We start from the raw sequence: 24028 nt of genomic DNA, 5'->3' as shown, positions 1-24028 counted from the left end.
TTTTCTTCCTACTGGGTAGAATGCTGAGGCAATGGCTGTAGTTTAAGCAGCCCTCTTGTACTATTAGGCAGCAGCCGTATGTGGATGACAGCAGAGCAAGAAGGTACAAGAAGCCTGGGTATTTGATGACTGTGGAGCCATTTTACAAGTCTGGGACTGCTGACTCCTAAGTTTTGTTCACAGGAGAGATAAATAAAATGTCTCCCTCCTTAAAACCATGTCATTTTGGGTTGTCTGACCCCTGCACCTTGTACCTAATAATCTTTACAAATATATTTCCCTGAATTTGTTCCCTTTAGAAAACTGATTCCTTTGTAAAGACTAACGCAGCTCAGAAATCCGGGGCAGGCAAAGGGACCAGCCTGGCCCTTTGCTGCTGGCTGCCCATCCACTCACCTTGGGTCTCTTCCAGTCCACCCGTGTGTGGTCTCGAGCATCACTATTCTTCCACTGCTGCATGATCTTGGCCGGAATAGTGTCTGTGTAGTTCACCAGCTGGAAACCTGTCACATTGGCGCCACTCTCCTTGAATTTGTTTAAGTCAATGTCCATGAAGCCCTGTGAGAGGGGGAGGAGGGAGAAGTCAGAACATGCTGCCTGGATAAATCAACGTAACCTGTTCCAAAACCACAGGATTTTCCATTCAGTTCCACCAGATGAAACCTACTCAATGGAGAGACAGTTAGGCCTCCTTTCCTTTGAACTTGATTATTACTTAGTTTGTGCACAAAATTAGCACAGCTCAGGAGCCAGTATGCCTAGTTTGGAGTGCTGGCGCTGCTATGCATAAGCCAGTAGTTATACCACTATTAACTAAGTTACTTGACAGTTTTCTTGTCTGAATAATGGAGGTCTGGTTGTTGGGGTAAACATACAATGCAATGACACATGTCAAGTGCATGGGCCAGACCAAGTGATCAATAAATAGTGACTGTGATTATTATGATGATGCAGATATATAGTACAAGGTAGAAACCTCTAAGGAGGGAATAATCTCGTCTACCATCCCAATACCCAACCATTTTGAGAGAAGAGGAATCTGAATTTCACTGGGCAAGCTCCTATGAGTTACCCAAGGACACCAGCAAGTCTGTGGAAGAGGCCGAGTTCTGATCCCAGTCTCCATCCTCACCCTGTGCTCTTTTCCATACAACAGGGTAAAATTTCACCACTCCATGAGGCCTGATCAATTCCAGCAACCATGAAGGATTGTTTATTATAATGACACTTTCCACCCCATTTGAAGTTTACTCAAACTCAAGAAGGCTTCGACTGTAAAAGGAAATCTTACATTTGTATAATATATTCAATAATGTGCAGTACTTTCATATCTATGGCCTCATTTCAGTTTATCCTTTTTTAAGGTAAATATTATATGTCTATTTGCCAGATAAAGAAACTGAGGCAGAGTAGAAGAATCAACTTGCAGAGGCGTCATTTAGGGAGTTAGTAAGAGAGAGAGCACCAGAACTAAGGGCCTCTGTTAGGCATTGGTTCACTCACTCACTCACTCACTTATTCACTGATTAATCATTTCAACAAACATTTTTGAAAAGTCATAGTGCACTATTCTAATAGTGAATAAAGCAAGTTTCTTCCCTTATGGAGCTTATATTCTAGTGGGGAAGATAGGCAATAAATGAACAAGTAAATATGCAGCATAGTATAGTATAATCTGGGATAGTATACTCTGTGGTAGCAATGAGCCCCATGAAGGATAAAGTGAGGTAAGAGGATGGGGAGGGGCAGTGTCATGCTTTGGAAGGAATGATGAGGATGAGCCTCCGCAAGGAGGTGGTCTTGGCTTAGGGACCTGAGTGAAGTGATGCCTGTGTCTGAGCTATGGGGATATTTGGAGAAGAGCATTCTGAGCAAAGGCCCAGAGGTGAGAGGATGATTGGCATATTCAAGAAACAGTAAGGAGGCTGGTGTGATTGTGGCACAGTGAGTTTGAAGAGAAAGGGTGGGAAAGGAGGTCAAATTGGCAGCCCAAAGCTGGTCACATAGAGCCTTGTGTTAACTTGGGTTTCTTTTAGGTATAATTGGGGGCCTGCCCAGCAGGAAGAAAAAAAATGGAATGCACAACTTCTTCATGAAGAACTTTTTTCAGAAGTCACATGCAGATCTTCCACTCATATGCCATTGATCGTATCTTGGAAAACTGCCCAAGGAATTTGAGTGGGATCATACAGGCAATTCCCTTTCAGCTCCATGGCTTGGGGGAAACCACCAAATTCCAATGAATGAAATGGGAAAATGAGCAGGGGATCCATGGTCGATGGAGAAGTTCTGAACTGGGAGCCAAGGAATTAGAGCAGCGGTCCCAGCTCCCTCTTGGGATCCTAGGATACCGTCTATGTTTCTGAATTTCTCATTGGCTTTCTCTGATTTTTCTATCTAAAAGAATAGACTTTATGATTCAAAAACAACCCTCCCCCACCCCTATGCCTCTAAAGTTCTGCGATTTTTTATTGTTTCTATTTTTATAAACAAAGCAAGCTTAGTCACACTCAGAGCCTTTGTCCTTGATATTCTCTCTGCCTGGAAATGTGATTTCCCTGTCTGGCTCCTTTCCATTTTTTGGACCTCAGCTAGACTGCCATCTCTCAGAGAGGTGTTTCCTGACTTCTTATCTAAAGAACTAGTTCTTGCCCTGTTGTAGACAATGTCAGCATCCTGTTCGCTTCCACTCCCCTTTCTACATGGGTATTCTACTTTACATACCAACTGCAAACACCTGGCTACTCCGCCTACCTGCAGGCTAAGTTAGACATGTTAAGGAGTTAATATGCCCAGAAGCAGCTTTCAACCAATGACAGATGAAGAGTCAGTAGATAAGTGCCCCAGAATCCTCTCCCCTGCATGGCATGACCCTGAGGTGAGTTCTACACTGACATGTTGGGATCCCCTCAGGGACTGTTCTCCTTCAGTAGCCTGCAGTGTAGGCATCTTGTTTATGAAACTTTGTAGGCAGACTTCCCTTCTCTACCTCCCTTCCCTGGTTTTTTAGGATTGGCACCCAAGAAGCCCCTTGTACTTGAATCCTTGTTTCAGGGAACTGCTTCTGGAAGAACATAGTAGAGTTACCCCCAGCACCCTATCCAGTCTGCTCTATCTCAGTGCCCTGTTAGAGCTTCTCCAGAGTTTTTATCACCATTTGAGATTATCTTGTTTACTCATGTGTTCCCAAAGCCTCTTTCCTCCTATTGAAATGTCAGTTTCCTAAGAGCAGGAACTTTTTTTGTCTTGGTCACTGATGTGTCCTAGAACCTGCTCCTAGAGCAATGCTTGGCACAGAGTAGGTGCACAGTATATATTTGTTGAGTGAACAAATAAAAGCCAGAGACTTTCCTCAAGAAAGAAAGCCAATTATCCAGGAGAAATATGACCAGCAGGCAGCAAATACCAGTGGGTGATTGTAATTGGTTGAAAAGAGAAATTCAGGTTGAAAATACCTTTTGAGTTTAACGTGTTCCACAGCCACAGTTTACAGTTTCACAGATGTAGCTGATTTGCACAATGGTTCTAGCAAGCCGTTAGTAAAGGTGAAATCAGAACTAGGTTCCTGTACCCAATATGCATTCCAAGACGTTATACCATCTAAGAGAGCGCTTACCCCAGCACTGGTTAAAAGCTAGAGCACAGTTGAGAGATTTCTTATAGTTCTTAGAGATTTTAAAAAGAACATGTTCATAAAGTAACTACTGGGAGATTGAAATGGAAAGTATCTCCTGCAGTCAAATTCTGTCTCTTGAAAATCTGTAACAAGGTCCTGGGCATTTCATACTGACTGCTTCCATCTCAGACATAATGGAGGCCAAAGGAAATGGCCGAGTTTCCTCAACTGCTCAACATAAATGCCACTCAATCTTGTCACCAGAATGTCTGACAACAAGGTTAGTGCAGCCAAACCTTAATTATTTATGATCAAACTAATAAGACTCCCCAACTGAACCCCCATCCCCTCCTAAGAAAAAATGGACAGAGAATGATAAAACAAGCTCATAGCTATGATGTTAAGTAAAAGAAACAAAATTAGGAAATAACTTGTGGTCATGAACTATATTCTCATCTAATAGCTGACATCTTCCCTCCTATTTCAGATTTCATGCTGGGAATAATAATCTTGCATCTCTACAATGCTTTTAATCACTAAGAAATGACTCTATTATAGTTACTAGACTAAATTTCTCCATAATTCAAGAAAATGAACCTGCACAACTGTGTTCTTGACTAAGAAGGGGGAAATAAAGGTGTTAACTCTTTGCCCACTGGTTTATGGGAAAATTCAATTCACTCATTCTGTTCCCCTGGGAACTCTCATTAAATAAGGTTTAATTAAATAATTTTCTAATTTTCTTTGCCATTTTATTAAAAAAAGCCTTAGAAGGTAATATTTGGTAATTAGAACATTTTTCTTTATCTGCTTTATTTGTGCTATTAATTATATAGTATTATATAAAAATACTACATTGCTAATTATATTCTATTAAAAATTTTAACTACGAAGTTTGATTACTACTCTCTTTGAGCCACTTTGCCTATTTACAACATGTTCCCAAATGTTGGGACCATTGCTCTATATACTGTTACTACTGACAAAAAAAAAATGAAATTAATCTACAGAGTACTTGTTTTTCAGGTTAGTCAAGTGTTTTTCCAGCTATTCAGCACAAGAATGCAGGTCTAAACCCACTCTCCTTCCACTGACCTCCCAGCACTGGTACCAGATGCTTCTCTTTGAGTGACTGTTTCTCACCTAAAGTGAAGCTTGGTGATGAGTGAGTTCCTAGGGCTATTAGGTCACTGTGTTCTTGTCTGCTTCTTCTGCACCTATGTAGCATTTCACATTGCCCCATGTGTGACTAATAAATCGGTGAGAAAGAATGCTGTGTCTACTGTCATTATTAAATGCAAATAAATTGACCAATAAACTGTAAGCTCTCAGAAAGTGGTTCTGAGGGACGTATCAGAATACCTTGAGGCACTTTTGCAAAATAACCATCCCCAAGGATTATCATTCAGTAGCCCTAAAGAGGAAACTGGATATCTGTATTTTGACAAAGCTCTAATGCTGGTGAATCAAAAATCAAGGTTCACTATGTAAAAAATACAAGGTAATCATCAGAAGAATTCCAAATAATAGCATATAGGCTAACAAACATTGAGAAGGGGATGTTGGGGGTGTAATATGAGCTGATTTGTCATCTTTCTAATGGGAAGTCAGATATGGAGTTAAAGTTGATAAAGCAAGAAAAAGAAACATAAATATATGATGTAGAAGTGTAAAGGAAACCATTAAATAACCAAATGCAGGAAAAGGGTTTAAAATAGTTACTTCTATGAAGTATAGAATTGGAAAGAATGGGCATTTATCTTTTACTTTATACCCTTCTGTAATATCTGTTTTATCATGTGAATATATTGTATTTTTAATACTATTAAAAAATAAAAATCGATCCTCAGATAGCTCTAATGTATCTTAGATATCATCCATTAATCACTGGAAAGTGGGGGACGGAGTAGCAGTGGCAGGACAGGGGAGAGAAGTTGTTGCATTTGTTGAAGCTTTGTTATGGTCTTTTAAGAGAGCCCTGCTTAATTTTTTATCTCCTGGCCTGAAATTAAAGCACACTGGTGCTGTTAAGTGCTCCACTGAAAACGGCTTCAGAAGCATTGCTTATAAGAACAAAAATGACAATAATGGCTAAAAATGCCCCTTTGTATGCATTATATAACTTTATTCAAACAGCTTTTTAAGAGTTTTGAGGTTACTGTAATTTAAAAACAAAAGAATAATAATTGTTTGAGATGTATTTTAAACATTTTCCAAGCTCTATTCCTGAGTCAGGCATTCTGTTAAATGCTTTATATACATAATCCTTTAATTACTTAAACAATTCCAAGAGGTAAATGTGCACAGTAGACACCCAATACTTATTTGCATAAATGAGTGAGTGAGTATCCATCCTAATTTTCTGTTAAGGAGCTATGGTTAAGAGACCTTTGGAAATTTCCCTGAGATCACACAGCAAGCAAGAATTCAAACTGTGGTCCAACTATAAAATCTGTCTTCTTCACAAATGTGTTCTACTGCTCCACCAGTGGAGAAACATATGACTTTAGCTTTAGGATGGTGTGTCAAGATTGCTCCAGACAAAGAGGGACAATGAACCTCAGACTGTGGCTGGCACAGTTAATAGCCAGAATATGTCACCCTGCCAGAGCAGGGGCCTTCAAATGTAGCTGTCTTTCTTGAAGGAATATTTGTGGGACTGCGCTAGGTTCCTCTCCTTGACACTAACCTCCTAAGGGTCTTTAGATGCTTCCAAAGTGTCTAGTTTATCTGAAGCCTATTAGTGTCCCCCTATTCCACATCTATGCAAGGGGTCAGCAAACTTTTTATGTAAAGGGCCAGATTATAAATATTTTAGGCTTTGCAAACCATATGGTTCTTGTCACAACTAGTCAGCTCTGCCATTGCAGCATGAAAGCAGCCATATATAGAAAATAGTAATTTACTATTACTATTTAGCATATAGTAATTGGAACAGCATGGCTGTCCCAATATTTTTGGTCATGGTAATTTAATGTCATATAGTTCCACATATTATAAAATATCATTCTTTTGATTTTTTTCCCAACAATTAAAAATTGTAAAAAATCATTCTTAGCTCATGAGCCATATAAAATCAGGTGATGGCTGGATTTGACACAGGGACCATAGTTTGCTGACTTTTGACCTATACAGGAGCAAAGATTTTGGAGAGAAGACCAAACCCTTCATATTGTACAGATAGGGAAACTGAGGCCCAGAGACGGGAATAGTGGCTTAAGGTTATATGGCCAGTTAGAGGATTGGTTGAGAATAGAATCTGTCTCCTCTTTATATCCACTATAGGAGGTAAAACAAACCCCTCATATTGTTCAGATAGGGAAACTGAGGCCCAAAGAGGGGAATAGTGGCTTAAGGTTATATGGCTGGTGAGAGGATTAGTTGAGAACAGAATCTGTCTCCTCTCTATATCCACTGTAGGAGGTAACACAATGTTGAAAAGGCATTTGAGTACAATGATGGGGAGTGAATGCTCTCAATTAAGTAAACTAGTTAATATAGTCACTCCATCTATCATATGCCAATTATAATTTTCAAAGGATTAGAATGAAAAGGCATTTCAAGTAATTATGATATCCTAAAGAGGTGTTTAACAGTACAACTACATTGGACATGCTTTCATCTTGCTGTGAAGATTTGGAGGATGCTTTAAGAATCTTGAAGAGGCTCTGGGCCATCATTATGACTATTAATTATCACGTGCAATTGGAAACAAAAGAACTGATTATGTGTGTCTACTGGTTACTTAACCTCTCTGAGGCTCAGTTCTCTGGTCTTCAAAATGCAGATATAGCACCTACATCACAGGATTGGTGAACGGTTTAAAAGAATTAATAAAACTAAGCACTTAGAACCATGTCTGGCACATAGTAAGTGCTTAATGAATGTTAGCTATTATTATGATCATCACATTCACCATTATCATTATCATTGGGTCAAAAGAGGTTAGGTGTTAGAACTGCTTCAAATACAGGGACTGGGTCAGGCAAGAAGCCTGAGAGAACATGAAGCAATTGTATAGGAACATAGCTATCGAAGGATGAAAGGCTTTATCTTCAAAGCTGGATTTCCTTTGCTCTGGGATTCTTTCAAGGGGTCACATACGAGCTGTTCAGCCCTCATCATCCTGCCTGTGCTGACACCACACCAGTCAGAAGGAAGAAGGAGCATCTAACATTGTTCAAGGAAACGGGCAAGTAAGGTTTATTAAACAAATCCTGGGACACTGGAAAGAGCACTTCCTCCATCCCATCCCCTTGAGATCCACAGGAGGTAAGTTGAGAGAAAAATCAAAGAACTTGTACTATATACTCTGAATGGCACAGGTTGAACATGCCAAGTTTCCCCAAATTGTCAGATAAAATCTTAGATGACAGCTCCATTGAGAGAGTAGTTATAGGAAACTGTGGTTTGAAAAGTCTTATATTAGAAGTATTTTTTTAAAAGTGGGAATTATCAGCCTAAAAAAGTATAGAAGACCAAGAAAGTAAGTGAAGGATGTATTTGAGTCCCAGAAGGGTTGTCATGGGGAAGAGATGGATGATTTGTTCTCTGAGGCTCTGGAACGCAGGCCAGAGCCAATGAAAGGGCAAATGTCATAGAAGGCAGACTTTGGCTAAAACAATAATTACAAGTACCTAACACGTATCAAACCTGTACTGTGTAGTAGAAACTGTGCTAAGTACTTTATTTGTGTTATCTCATTTAATCCTCATAGCAATCCTGTAAAGTGGGTACTATTATCATTCCCATTAGCAAATTAGAAATTTAAAAAATTGAGGCTTAAGTTAATGGAGTAGCTCCTGCTCAGTACAGTATAGCTAGTGAGGGACAGAGACCAACAAGTAAAAAGACTCTAGGACTTGTTTTCTAACCACTGTACATCAAGCCTCCCAACCACTAGTGAGGCCAATCTATTCATTTATGTCCTGTCCTGCAATGAAGCACTCAGAGCAGCACACATTTTTATACCAAGAAGGAAGTATCAGGCTTCCATGAGATCAGGGCATTTCCCTTAGCTCCTTTAATGTGTGCTGGTACTTGAAATGTGAACCACACAGCACTTTATTCCTATCTCTCTAGGCCTCTCCTAGCTTTCTCTTTGAACGTGCAGGGGCCCTTCTCATCTTCCCTGTGAGACTGTGAGCTCCTGGAGGGCAGGGACGTTGGCCCCCACAGCGTCCACAAGCAGTACCTGGATCAGGGTGCATGCTCAATACATGTGGAGGAATGAAGGAACAGAAAGTTTCTTCTCACCCTCTCATGATTTTTTTATAAGCTTCAATCCTGTCACCACTCAGCCTCAGCTTTTGTCTTGTGGATCAAAGAGGTCTTCTTATTGACTTTTTTGTGTAGTCTATTGTGAACCAGGTCATAAATAAGAAGTGTCAGGAAAAGAGTTTTAGGGAGAACCACATAAATCCTGTCTTTGAATCCCATGAGTTGTTTGTCCTTGGGCAATTATCTCAACCTGTATAGCCATTAGTTGATTGATCTGCAAAATAAGAACTTTGGCTACATCAATGATCTTATAAGCTATGTTCCTGGTTGCAGGCATTTTAGAAGTTACCATATTAGGTTAGGGAAAGGGCAGAAAGATGTGGTCCTAAATCCCACCCTCTCTTTTCCACCATAGTAGCTCTGCTTTTTATCTGTTTTATATATGAGAGTTCTCCCCCAAGATTCCATTTGAAAATAGAGCCTCAAACTAAAAAGTTTGGAAACTTCTGAGCCACTTGATTTCTCTCTTAAGGGCTCTTCCAGCTTTGATCTACAATTCTATGATCACACAGGTATGTGCGCATGAATATGGATATGTGTGAATTTGTGGAATACTCCTGGGCTGAAGACTTAATTGTGTCCTCAAATACCCATGTCTCTGCATAAAAGTCTTCACATTTTCCTATTTTAGCCACTTTAACCAACCAAACCTTTAAGGTGTCCTCTCCCTATATAATCTCTGGTAACACAGAGGGTAGTCTGGTTTCCTCTAATTAAACAAGGTATTGTAGCTGTGCTTAAATCAGTGAAAACACCATAAATATTGAGAAGAAAAAAGCATTCGTGTTGACTTATCCAGTTACATTTGGAACCAGGGAGGCACACTTGGATATCTGCAAACACACCAACAGACATACCTCATACAAGTATCCAGTATTGACAAAGCATTGTAAATGTCAGCCAGGGTCTCACAAACTAATTTCTCTCAGCCCTGGGATTTAGGATAAAATGCTGGCACTTTCTGGCAGAAGGTCAGGGACTCCAGGTTGGGCTATTGAGTGCAAGGCTGCATGGGTGTACTACCTGGCCTGGGAATAGTTGGTCTTCCAGAGAGTCCCTTCATCTTTACTCTGCCCCAACTGTTGTGGTCAGGAATGACACCTGGCCAAGGCCATTTCAGAGCAAGAGCAAATTTCCTGGTATGAGGTGGGCCCTTATGGCTACAGTTCCCAGTGGACTTAAAACCAATTGCATCTACCCTTTACATGATCAAAACCTTCCTATCTAGAAAAGGCCAAGCAAATACTCATAGCATGCCCATCTTTTGATGAAAAGCCGGTTTACACCTTCACAGGCCTCCCATATAGTAGGTGCCCATTGAATGTTTGATAAAAAGAAGAATGAAAGTCCAAACATGATAAATATGAAAGCTACTGGGAACCAGGTAAGAAATATTGTAGTAAATCATTTATTTGTCCATTTACCCATTCACTCATGAGTGCTTAACACTGTCAGGCCCATGCTATACATAGAAATGTAGCAGAGAAGAAGACAGGTGTGGTCCTTGCTTTCAAGTTACCTAAGGTCTAGTGAGAAAGGCCAATATTACACAAGTAATTATAGAGCAAAATGAGTGGACCCAAACTTGATCTTGGAGCTCAGGGAAGGTCTTGCAGCAAAAGCATGAAGCCTGAAAAAAAAAGTGCCTTTGGTTGGGTGAAGAGGGCTGGGAACACCAAGCAGAAAATATGCAAGTATTGAGGTTCAGAGTCAGAGCCACAGAGGGTTACTGCCCTCTGTCACAGAAACTGCCTGTGCATGTCAGCCTAGATTCAAATCTTAGCTCCACCACCTCCTAGCTGTGCAACCTCAGGAGGGCTACTCAACCTTTTAGTGCCTCAGTATCCTTTGCTGCAACATAAGGATTATTATGGTATTTCTCATAGCTGTTGTGAGGATTAACTATGTTACCTGTCAGATTCTTAGAGAACAGTGCTTGGCACATAGTAAGTATTTACCTAAAATCCTGTGTCTCCTGGAGCTCCACTTCCCTCCCATTGTATTCTCTATTTTTCTGTCTTAAAAAGAGGGATAGGTAAGGAAACAAGGACCAGACTCTTCTAGTTACATAGCTCACCAACCATCTGCCAAAATTAGTGCTAAGGGGCCCCTCTTGCTTGAAGGCTGCTGGTGACAGTGAGTTTCCATGCTCTGTCAGAGCAATCATAGTCACTGTCTTACATATCTGAAATGGTCCAAAGGATGCTGACCCAGCATGAAAAAGGCCATTCCAAATCAGCCTAGGTGTGCATGGTTTGCAAGATCGAAAGATACAAACACCAAGTGCTTGAGATTAATAGAACAGCCTCTTCCTTAAGCTTAAGGGAGCCAGTGTGGCTATGAGAGATATTTTTTGATACCTCTGAACTGAAGACAATCAGGAAAACTAGAACCCTAAATCACACAGGCAGGAAGATTGTTTTGCTGAATTTTTTCCTTTTGAAAACATTATGCCAATTCTAGAACAAATTGAGATCTTCCAGAAAAATATGATTTGCATAAATGGTCATGAGTAAGTGACAGAGTTAGGATGAGACCCTGGGCTTCTGTTGCACTCTGTGTTCTAAAACTTTACATACATTAACTCATTTTATCTTTATCTTATGAGATCCACATTAATATTCCCACTCATAGGTGAGACAGCTGAGGTACAAAGAGGAGAAGTGACTTGCAATGGACAAACAGCTAGTAAGTAGCTGAGCCAGATTTCAAACCCAGGCAGTTTAAGGAAGAAAGGAGTTTATTTCTTGGCTTTGCTCAGTTATAATACCAGTCCTAAGAATTGCAAAGGTTTCCCCAGTTTGGGCAGTGTGGCCCAATGGAGAACAAGCTTAATCCTTAGAATGGGAAAGGTTTTAAGTCTGAATTCCAGTTTTAGTCAAATGACTTTACAAAAGGTTTTTCAACAACTTGAACTTCATTTTTCTCCTTATAAAATGGGACCAGAATCTTACTTTTCTTGGAGGGAGGCAGAAAATCTCAGAGGTCTCTGGGGTGAATTCTCTCAGAGGATGGGGGTGAGTACAAAGAGTAACCTAGACTGGGATGCTTGGATCACCTTGGAAGACAGCATCCTTTGGCATCTGGGGTTTGTCTTTCTATCCACCCACTCTCCTTTTCCTTCCAAAGGCTCTGGGCAGTGTCAGCTCTGGAGATCACACAGTGTCTGTTACCGAACAGTGAGGTGAGAGCAGAGCGGGAGAGGGAAGGCTGTGTGGGAGGAAGAAGAGGAAACTGGAATAAGCTTCATCAGCAAAGAGAGTCCTTGAGAGGGGCACAGTGGGGAGTAGGAAGGACTTCTGAGCTCCCTCTCTGTCTCTGCTCCTGCCCCACCCCCAACACAGAGGCATATGGGCACATTGTGAAAAGGCAGTTTGGGGAAAAGAAGCCACAAAGAAGGAGCAAGTGAATACTCCAAATCCTAGCCCAGCTTTGCTGTTTAACTTCTGGGTGAATTCAGACAGATCACCTCCTTTCTCTCATTCTTGAGTGTCTATTTTATAAAATGAGGGGCCGGGTGAGATGAGTTTCATAGGTACCCTTCAGCTGTCACTCTGCTGGATTCTTCAAACAAGGGGGAGGGCACACTCTACATGACTGCTGGCCTTGTAGATGCAGCCTCACGAGCCTTCCCAGACACCCCACAGCTGAGGCGGCCTCCCTGGCCTCTGATCACCACACTGTGACAGGGTAGGTGGCCATCTATGAGGCTTAGATACTTTCACAGGCTGTGATTTTTCTCTGGCATTCTTCTGAGAATGTTATTTTACATGTTCTAATCTAGCTGGAAGAAAAGGTCAGGTTGCTTCTGGGACAAAGTTCAGCCTCATGCTTCTTAGTCCTTCTTGCATGAGCCCAGTGCAGTATCAGGCATACGGACAGGCCTGGTCCATGTTTGTTGGTTGTCTGGACAGCTGTAAGAACCACATCCTGAGAGAAGGCACTGGGGGAACAGGGGTGTGTCCAGACTGAAGTTGCAAACACCAAAGAGTAAGCAAGGTAGCCATTTTCAAATACTCAAAGGCTGCTTTGTGGGAAGGCACAGGTAAGTTTTGCAAGAGCCAGAGGGCATTAGAGTCAGAAGTGATGAGAGGGTGACACAGGGTGAGCAGCACACAGGCCGTGCCCTGTTCCAGGAAGAGTGCAGAAACTGTCTGAGCCCTTTGAGAAGAAAAGGGGCTGTCTCAGAGGTAGGACTTTTCCATCACTGGGTATTATTCAAGCATGAGCCTGATGGCTGAGTTTCTGTTGGGGACGTTGTAGAGGAGATTCTGGCTCTCTACATGAAGTGGGTTAGAAGGCCTCTTAGGCCTGTCTTTAACTACTTATTTGCATATTCATAACTAAATTCATATTCCTACTACCTCTACTTCTTCTAGCATAGGTGCTAAAAGATTTTGCCTTTAAGTACATTTGATATGTAGGTGCAGACATTATTTTCTAGGAATTCATTTTATTCATTCATTCATTCATTCATTGACTTTTTAAAGCACACCTGTTATGTGCAACTCACTTTGCCAGGCCCTGGGAATTCAACAGAGAATAAGTCACACACAATCCTTCCTCTAGGAGCTTGTAGATAAACAGGGAAGAAGACATTAAATAATAGAGAATCAGTTACCTAATCTCAAGTATAGTAAGTGAAAAAATATCTGGGGCTATGGCAGCATAAAACAGGTAGATGTGATTTCATTTCCGAGAGCGTTGAGGGATCTCACTTAGTTCTCATAAAACCCTATGAGAATGTACATAATATCATTCTCTTTTTTAAAGATAAGGCAACAAAAACTCAGAAAAGGTAGATAAATTGACTAATGTTACATAGCTAATAAGTATAAAAGTCAGAATTCAAACCCAGAACTGGCTCCAAAGCCACGCTTCCCAACTACTATACCACCTGCCTAACCAGAAGCTGCAGAAACTAAACATAACTGTGAGGTACAGAGCCAACAGGAAGAGAGGCACTGAAGAAAGTGGATGAGCTCAGCTTTGCAGAAGGAGCCGACAGATTTATCACCACAGGGGAGCAAGGAGACTAAAGAACAGTTTCTGCTCAGGGCTGATCCCGCAGAGGAGCAGCAGCATGGGGCTGGGGGCTTGGAATAGCTGCCAAATGGACTAAAACTTCCAATCTAACATTCTACAGGAGTTAATCTGCAAGCACATGGCAGAAATGGCCAACTGTCCTGGTTCCCAAGTACCCCGATAAGACCTGGAATGGGCTAACTCTGTCATCTCTTCCTCAGCTTCTGTCACACTAGAAATAATAATTTTAATAAAATTCCATCAATGTAGTTGTAGTTCTTACCTTTGTGACTCACCAGAAGCAAATCTTAGACCAAATGAGTGTTTCTCAAAACAGAGGACCTGTGGACCTCTGTGGTGTGTCTGTAGAGCCAGTTTGGAAAATGCGGCACTAACAAGTGAATGCTTCAGTGCCACTGCGATTGCCAATATGAGTACCTAAACCATGGAGTAAATGGTGAGACAGATGTCCAATGGGAATTTGAGAGCCTGGGTTGGAATGTCAGATCTATTGCTGCTACTGTAGACAAGATTTAAACTCAAGCTGTCTTGTCCAGGACAACCCCCTCTCTTTCCTGACTCTTTCCCCAACTCTCCCTGCCCAGCACTCACATGGCACGGTAGTAAGAACACAAATTTTGGGATTCCATGGCCCTTGAGGAGAAGTGCAGCTCCATCACTTTATATGTTTTGTGACTGTGGAAAAGTCAACCTTTCTGAAGCTCTGTTTCTTCATCTGAGGATAATATCAACCTCAAGGGCTATTGGGAAGGTTTAATTGACATGCATTTAAGTGTTTATCATAGTGTCTAGAATGTAGCAATCAGTCAATTGTGGAAGTTATTGCCATTGTTATTATTGTTGTAATTTATTAGGGGTTTAAGGAATTCTAATTCAGTGACTCAAGTGTCTCAGCATCAGGTTAGCCTGATCATCTTATTCTTATGCCCACATCTCTTGGTTTTTGTCATATTCCTGACAGCCAAACTCCATTAATTAGGTTCCTGTCTTTCTCCTCTGCAGCTCAGTCATGTAATGTCTCAGCCTCAGTTCCCACATCTGTAAAATGGGGATGATGAATTCCACCTTGTTTACTTCATAGGAGTATTATGACATCCAAAACCTGGTAGTATGATTCATACAGAAATATCACATAAACTATAATATGGTATAAAAATGAGAGAGATTGTTGATATTACTATTGTTATTACTCCTCTAGAAGGCACCATATTGTTCACACTGGTCAATGTTGTCCAACAAATTCAATATTTTTCAGACAGGAGTCTGCTGAACCCTGTGTAAATTCTCCCAATCTTCTAGTTCTCTATGAGAATTTTAAAATATGTGCTTTCATTCCAGTGAAATTCTAAATACCAATATAACAATCTGACCATTTATTCCATGGTTTAGGTACTCATATTGGCAATTGCAGTGGCACTGAAGCATTCGCTTGTTGGTGCCACATTTTCCAAACTGGCTCTACAGAAACACTACAGAGGTCCACAGGTCCTCTGTTTTGAGAAACACTCATTTGGTCTAAGATTTGCTTCTGGTGAGTCACAAAGATAAGAACTACAACTCTGGAGGACTCTGGCTGCCAGATGTCTGCACTCCCCACAGTCTCAGAGCAGGGAGTGAATGCACAGTCAGTGTTAGGGTTTGGAGGACCACTGGCAGCCAGGCTCAGCACTTGTGTGTTCCAGGACCCAGGCACGTCTGTGAGAGATAGTGGCATAGCTTTCCAGTTTCTGCATGGTTCAAGTTCATCTTATGCCCCCACCAATGCTATGGAAATAAACATACATATCTCTCCTATAAAATATGGATATATATGCAAGCATATATATGCATATGTACATACACACCATATGTGAATATGTACAGATGGGTGGATTTAATATGTGAAGTAAGAATTTTCCATTTGTGCAGAACACTTTTAACTTTTTAAAGCATGGTGGCATTTGGCAACATATTTGGTCTCCCCAGTGACACTATGAATAGGTAGAGTAGGAATTATTGTTCTCAATTGACAGATGAGGAAACTGAGGATTGGAGAGTTGTCCAAGAATACAGAGCCAGCTAAGAGTGGCATCTGGACAAAAAACAAGGTTTTTTTGTTTGTTTGTTTGTTTTTGTTTTGTTTTGTTTTGTTTTGACTCCTTGCCTATAAGTTCTCTTCTCTAACCTACAATCTCCTCCCCTCCTCTCTTCCAGCAGCCCTTCAAAGGTGGCTATTTGAACCCCAGAAGCATTCCTCCGAAGTTATCTGCTAAAAGAATGCTGCTGGCTACTTTGAAGCTCATGCATTCCGACAGGGACAGAAAGAACTGTAAAATAAAAGTGTAGCTCCCTCCTTTTGTTAAACCTTTCAAAGCCTTCCTTGGTCTCTAACTCTATAATTACACCCTAATCACAAACATTCCGAAGGAGTGGGTCAGTTCTATGCAGCAGTAGGCTAATTATGTGGCAGAAATTCTAAAAATTATCGTCTTATGAATTGCATTATTCCTCTGAAGGGGGAAGAAAACACACCACATACTCGACTATGTTTCAAACTGAATTAATTAGTAATTTGAAGCCTAATTATCAACTAATCTATCGAAACATGCAAGTCTTTTTTATTTGGATGGTATATGCAGTTTTCATCCTATTAGCTGGCAGTTGTAAGCATTTGAGAGGTCATTAGGTCAGAAGAAGAAAAATGCAGATCAGAAGGATACAACAACCCAAGAGGTTGACTTGGTGATGCTGTGACTGAGGGGTTACTTGGCAACAGATGGAGGCTGGCAATGTAATTACCTGGGGTCTTTCAGTGTCTCTAAGGCCACTGGCATGCAATTTCTATCTCACCCCAGAGAGGTAATTATGCCTATCCCCACCCTTGTTCTGTGTATTCTTGTTCTATGTATTCTTCTGTGTATTCTTAAGCAGCAGGGTGCCTACAAAGTTTCACTGAGAGATGACCTGGAGTTATAGAAAAGGCCTGAATACTGCCTGCTACCCTTGGTGACAGGCCTAGCTCTAGTGCTGCCTCACTGTGTGACCTTGGCCAAGTCACACCCCTTTGCTGGTTGTTTCCCTATAAACAAGTGAGGTTTAAGTGGAGTTGACTTCCTAAGTCCACTCTAGCACTAAGGATCTGGGAGTCAAGGGATGTTAAGGGCTTTCCTCACTCCGAAGTCAAAAATTCCATTTTTGCAAATGGTCTTTGGAGGGTGAGACTCTTGGTTCCCCAAAAGTGTCTGGAGAGCCACCCTCATTTAAAATGCAAATACCTCTGAGAAAGGTAATATATTTAGCCATTAACAGCTGGGCCTAAATTAACCTACTTCTCTAAGCCCTTCTTATTTCAAGTCCTCACTCCAAAATATTGCCAAGACAAGTTAGTTGAAGAAGGGGAAAGAAGAGTAAGGCAGGGATCTATCTAAGGCTGGATACCAGGTCAGAAAGAAGGACAGAATTTATGGATTAGGCAGGATGCTTTGGTCACATTTTTAGATTCATGCACCCTGTGCCTTATTTCTACTAACAGACTTTACTCCAGAAATGAGTAACAAATATTAATCCTTTGTTCAATTACTATTGCTCATAGAGATAATCAACACAAAATAACATGGTTAAAACTGAAGCCAGTTATATGTTCAGTTAAGTAAGTTAAAACCTGAAAATTTGTTATAGATAAAAAGCTAGAAAGCACTTCCTAATGGAAACATGGAAAATTGCAAAGACAGAACAGGATAATAAACTGTAGAAATAGTTATCATTAAGAGACACTTGCCATCATTCAAACTGTCACATGGAAAAATTTGTTATTGATTAAAATTTGATGGGTGATGCAGCCACTTTGGAAAATAATTTTGGAGTTCCTCAAAATGTTAAACATAGAGTTATCATATCACCCAGTAATTCCATGCCTAGGTATATATTAAAGTGAAAATCTTGTACACTAATATTTTATAGCAGCATTATTCATAATAGCCAAAAAGTGAAAACAACCCAAATGTGCATGAACTGAAAAATGGATAAAGAAAATGTGGTATATGCTCATAATGAAATATTGTTTGGCAATAAAAAGGAATCAAGTACTGATACATGCTGCAACACGGGTGAAACTTGAAAATGTTATGCTAAGTGAAAGAAGTCAATTACAAATGACCACATATTGTATGATTTCACATATATGACATGCTCCAAACAGGCAAATACATACGGATAGAAAGTAAATTAATGGTTGCCTAGGGCTGGAGGAGCTTAGGGGATGATAAGGAGTCATTGCTAATAGGTAAGGGATTTCTCCTAGCAGTGATGAAGAATTTTAAAATAAGACTGTGGTGATGGTTTCATAACTTTGTGAATATATTGAAAACCATTTAATTGTACACTTTAAATGGATGAATTGTGTGCTTTATAAAATATGTCTCAATAAAGCCTTTAAAAATGGGGCTAAACACCAAATAAAAATACATTTGGCTTTGGATAGAAAAGCTAGAAGAATTAAACTTCATGACAAAAAAGGTGGAGGTACAAAACATGACCCAGAAAAAATAGACTTGACAGAAATAATGGTTACAAAAGAAAACTCATAATGGTATGTGCTACTAGGTAAAATTTAATATATACAAAAAATGATTTGATGAGTTGTTTTCTTTGTAATATAAAAAACAGTAGCACTCAATACAATGATCTGTAGTACATTAAAACAAATATATATATATATATATATATATATATATATATATATTTTAAAACAAACTTATCTATGCCATATAGAAAAGTGAATATAAACTAAATGGACATAATATTGTTCATGCTGGGAAGTTGTTTCTGGTTAAAATTTTGTCAATACTAGTGTAATTATGATGTAAATGTATTTATAAGAAGTAAAACTATCACTGGGGTCAAAATGGAGGACCCAAACCAGTAAGATCAAGACATCTTGCATTAATTCAAAGATGTGGTGATTTTGTCCCTATTGCCAGGGGGCAGAGCCAATTAAAGCTGGAATTGTGAAGATGATAAAGCCATGCCCACCAGTATGCTCTCTTCCAAGGAAGGTTAGAGGTTCATGAATAGTGTGTTGTGGTTTGATGAATGGGATGTGGAGAAGATAAAAATGTAGTATTGCCAAGACTCATTATTACAGCCCTGAATTGCCCCTTCCACCTACTCAGTTCACATCAGCCAGGGACCACAGAAGCAAGGTAGGGCCCCAAACCTGGAAAGGACTTGAGCTGAGAGCCTGCAGTGCTCTACTCACCAGATTTGCAAGAATGTAGTGGTAGCCGATGCCATTCTTCTCCAGCTTTATAATCTACAAAACATAATAGGTGGAGACTCATTAATCATACTAACAGTTAAAGCCACGACAACAACAGTAATAACGGCAGCTGATATCGAGTGCTTACAATGTGCCCTACCCTAAGTACTAGAACTACAATATCCCAACCATCCAATGATGGTGGCATTGTTAGCATCCTTATTTTACAAATAAGGAATAGGCATGGACTGCCTATTATATAACCTCTGTAAGTTGTAATCTTACAGCTACTAAGTGGCAGATACAGAATTTGAAATCAGTTTTGTCTGATTCCAAGGGTAGAGTGGTGTTACTGTAACCCCAAGGACCCATCTGAAATGCTCACTGCATTCTTTCTTTCATAAACCTTCCTTGTATGTGGAGATTCTTCTTTAGGTGGGAATTTTATGTTGCATGAAATCTGTCATGACAATATTCGCTGATTGGAAAGACAGATGAGTTAATAGATGGATGGTGGATGAATGGTCAGATGGGTATGTGGATGACTTCACCTTCAATTCCTTGCATGAACCATATATAGATGCTCTTCTTTCTTTTTCTGAATTTTGTGCCTTCCTCCCCGAATCAGTTAGGTACTCCGACATTAATGGATTGCCCAACTTAGAAGCTGGAAGGGAAAGTTAGGATCATCTGGTCCAAACTCTCACTGTACAGATAGGAAGTCAAGACCCAAAGAGGGAAAATGTTTTGCCCAGATCTGATAGTAGCCTGGTGGCAGTATCAGAACAGGGACCTGACTCCTGTGAACTTTTCCATTTGATGTTTGATTATGGTTAATCATTAAGAACCAGTGTCAATGAATACCCTTTTATCCCAAAATGCAGACTATCCCTAATCATCACAGGTAGAAAAAATATTTGTGGAAAGAACTGCCCAGAAGTTTGCTTGGGCAGGAGACACACCTAATAATGAATGGTTAAGACTACAGACCTTGGTTTTAGATCTAGCTCAGCCTGCAGATTAACTAGATCTAATTCCCTATTTTTTTTAATCATCAAATTGGGGTTAGTGTACTCTGCTCGGTGTCTCTCCCCCTGCACTGTTGCAAGGAGACATATAACAGATGATAAGCACTTGGGCTTCTTCTCTAACTGAATAAATTTTCAAGGTTATTAAAATCCACATTCAGACATCTACTTAATTGGATGTATGTGCATAGTGACTCATATTTTTTTATGTGGGGAATAATTAAATGCAAGCACACACAATGAATTCTTTGAAATAGTGGTTAGATTGTGAAATTCCAGACCACGGAGCTCAAATACTATTGGGATGATAGTTTTATTAATAATTCTTCGTTACTTTTTCATCTGCTTGTCAAATGGTTTGCTGCCTTTTCAACAATGAGACACCTTTATCAAGAACCTATTCAGCTTCTAATAAACACAAAACAGCAAAGACATGATATTTTAAAACCAACCACATTCAGGCAATGGAGAAATATTGTCCCCACAAGATGAAAGTACAAATTGAAACAAAGGAAACAGCTGATAACTGATGACTTTTGACTTATAAAAACTGGCAATTTCATATGATCCAACCTGATACCAACCTTCCCATCTATCTATTCCCCAACCTATACATTGACCTTCCCTCCTCTAATACCTTCCTTTCACAAATATGTATTAAGAGCTTGCTATGGGTGAAGCACTATTGGCAACACAGTGGAAAGGTGAAAGAAGCATGGTGCTTGCCCTCTTGGAGGTTACACTTCATTGAGAGGAGATCCATAATAAATAGGTGAACAGATAAATATATACAGGGTAACAAACTGAGAAAGGTGTTATAAATGTAAGAAGCAATTTCACAAGGGGTCCATCACCTCACTGACCCCCATTACTTCAAAGCTCATTCCCAATGCATTGCCTTCATTCACAATATTTGTGTATGAATGGCCTCTCCCATTCTCTCTGATTGTTCGTATCCTTAATGGCTGAGCTCCAATCTCAACTCCTCTGTAAAACCCTCTATGATTAACTAATTAATCCATTCAACAAACATTTATTGAACATAAATTATATGCCAAGCACTATGCTATGTGCTGGGGAAACAGCATTGAGCAAGTGAGGCAAGGTCTCTGTGCCCTCATTGAGTTGAGTTAACATTTTAGTAGGGTGCCAGATGGTCAATATATAAATAGATAAATGAACAAGATTTCAGCAGGTACAAGCACCATGAAGACAATAACATAGGGGGATGTGATGGATAACCTCAACCGGTCCTGGTCTACTCTCACTTCTAACTAATTTTGTGCTTAATGACTGTTTTATATGCTTTGGCATCATATATTGATAAAGTATTATATTCTAATAATCCTGTTCCTTGCTCACAAACCTTCACTGACTCCCCATTGTTTACAGAATAAACCCTAAACTCTTTCTAATGGTTTCCAAGGATATTCTTGATTGTGTGTTTATCTTCCTGCCATCCTCTCCAGTGGACGCTCAGCATCCATCACTCAGCCTGCAAAACTGCAGTATGAAACCCAGCCCTCACATGCCCTCTGGGCCTCCTGACATGCCTTTTCCTCCATCTTAAAGGCTCTTATCCAGCCAATGGCTATCTATAGAAATCCAGATTTATCTTACATTTAAGAACTTTCTTAGAGGCTTCATTGATTCCTTATTCTTTTAATTCACTGAAAAGAATGTATTGAATACTTTATTTGGTGTCAAGCACTATCCAAGGGATTGTGGACTCAGCAGGGAAGAAAATAAAACAAAAATCCCTGGCATCGTCGAGCTTAGATGGGTGGGGGCTGGAGACAGACACAGGCAGTTAATTCCCTATTTGGAATTTTGAGTCACTGTTTTTTTCCTCAGATTAGGTGGAAAATTTTGTGTTAGACTGTATGCAGTTACTGAATGTAACTGTATCCCAGGTACGTTCCCAGTTACTGAATGTGAGATAGTCCAGAATGATGCTAAGTGTGAGATTGTAAGTCAGAGATATAAGTTGTAGGCTCATTACTGTCATTCATTATTTGTCTAAGGCAAATAACTTAATCAATTTGACCGTCAGTCATTCTATCTATAAAATGTAAGCATAAGCAAAGAATCAAGTGATCTGTAAAATCCTTTCAACTCTTTGGTCTTACTTTTCAAAATAGATGAATGAAACAATTTTAAAAAATATCAATATGCTACAATCTAAAATACCCATACAAATGGGTCACTTCTTTACAAAACGCAAGTTTGCCCTTTGAGAGAGGAGTTAATTATAGATAGCAGAAGCAGAAAAGTTGCATTTTTAAGAAGCTAGGCTCTTTGGCCAGACCAAGATAGGTTTGACTTCCTGCTTTTATCATATGCTAGCTGTGAGATGTTGGGCAAGTATAATCTCTCTTTTCTTCATCTATAAAATAGGGGAATTGAAAAAAGCTGTTTTACAAAGTTGATGTGGGAATGAAGTAGGATTATGCATGGGAAGGTCTTGGCATAGTATCTGGTATACCATACACACTAAAAAAATAGTAGTAATAGCTACTCTCTGTACCATAGAACAATATACAATAGGTCATCTGTCTATTAATATGTCATTATCATTTGGCACTTTTTCCATCGACTATGTTATCTTGCCTTTTTATCAGTTTTATGGAACAGAGGCCTTCATTCACATTTTACAGATGGATTCACTTATGCCCAAGGAAGAAAGTGACTCAAGAAGCTGGTCCTAGTAGGCACTAGGAATAGCAAAAATAGGCAAATGCTTGCTTGTACCACTTACTGTGGGGCAGACTCTGTTCTAAGTGCTTCGCATATATTGATTCTTTTAATTCTCACAAGAGCCCTCTAAAAGTGGCTATTATTATCATGATGATGCCCATTTTACAGATCAAGAACTTGAGATGTAGAAAGATTAAAAACCTGGTCAAGGTCACAAAGCCAGTAAATACTAAAGCTGGGATTTGAACCCTAGCCAGTCTGGTTTTATCTCTGCTCTTAACTATTATCTTATCCTGCCTGAATTGAAAACTGCAATTCAAATCCCTGACTCCGGCCCAGTGAACTTCCTTCTCAATGGAACAAGTTTTGCTGGGTTTCTCTTTCCAAGAAGGAAGGCCAAATTTGTACTTCATAAAGTAGAACAGTTAGTGCCTTAAAGAATCCATAACATTCAAACTCTCTCCGTGTTCTATTGCTGAGGCCTCTGAGTAATAGCTGTCCTAGTACCAAGATTCTCTGTGAGGGCCCCAGGGGTCTTGAAGGCCATTAACAAACTTTGTCATGTTGTCAAGTACCTAAAACTATCAATTTTATTGTATGACATTGTTCAAAAGTTATTGCAACGTCTGCTACCTTGCTAGCTCTGAATCTGAATACATAAATGTAGTTTAAAAAGATAAGGAATCTACAAAAAATCCTGCTAATTCTGTGGTGGGCATGTGCTTTTGTTTTGAGACCAGGGGAAGCACAGTTTAGAGAGATCTAGCTCAAGACTGTTGAAGTTACAATGCCTGTTTATAGAAGAATGTACTATCAATTGATTTCTCAAAGGGAAGGGCATGTTCAAGGAAACAATGGAAATAAAGGTGGCTGCTGCTTCCTTAGCCTTTCAAAACAGGTGAGAAGGTGAAAGGAATGAGATGCCAAACCCTGGATCATGAGTGACAGAGTCCAGAGTCGAACCCAGAAATTTGGCCCTATAAGCTGTGTTCCTAATATGATAACATTTCATAAACTCTAAAATGGAATGTAATTTATCATTATTATTTTTTATTATTTTTCGAGATGGAGTCTTGCTCTGTTGCCTAGGCTGGAGTGCAGTAGCACAATCTTGGCTCACTGCAA

The 24028-nt window shown here is 39.9% G+C and overlaps 1 protein-coding gene across 6 annotated transcripts in view; it reads right to left on the bottom strand.

Annotated features, from left to right (window-relative positions):
* Positions 1-24028, bottom strand: part of GRIA1 (glutamate ionotropic receptor AMPA type subunit 1) — a 327090-nt gene that overhangs the window by 136485 nt on the left and 166577 nt on the right. For all 6 annotated transcript variants that reach the window (XM_003828976.4, XM_003828975.5, XM_014345120.4 and 3 more), the window contains exons 5-6: positions 19179-19232; positions 397-558 (exon numbers count right to left, since the gene is read on the bottom strand). In XM_003828976.4, coding sequence (XP_003829024.1) covers positions 397-558; positions 19179-19232 — 216 coding nt within the window. The remainder of the gene's footprint in view (positions 1-396; positions 559-19178; positions 19233-24028) is intronic.

This window comes from Pan paniscus, chromosome 4 (assembly GCF_029289425.2).
Source record: "Pan paniscus chromosome 4, NHGRI_mPanPan1-v2.0_pri, whole genome shotgun sequence".
Taxonomy (NCBI): Eukaryota; Metazoa; Chordata; class Mammalia; order Primates; family Hominidae; genus Pan; species Pan paniscus.
This window is presented reverse-complemented; position numbering and strand designations above follow the sequence as displayed.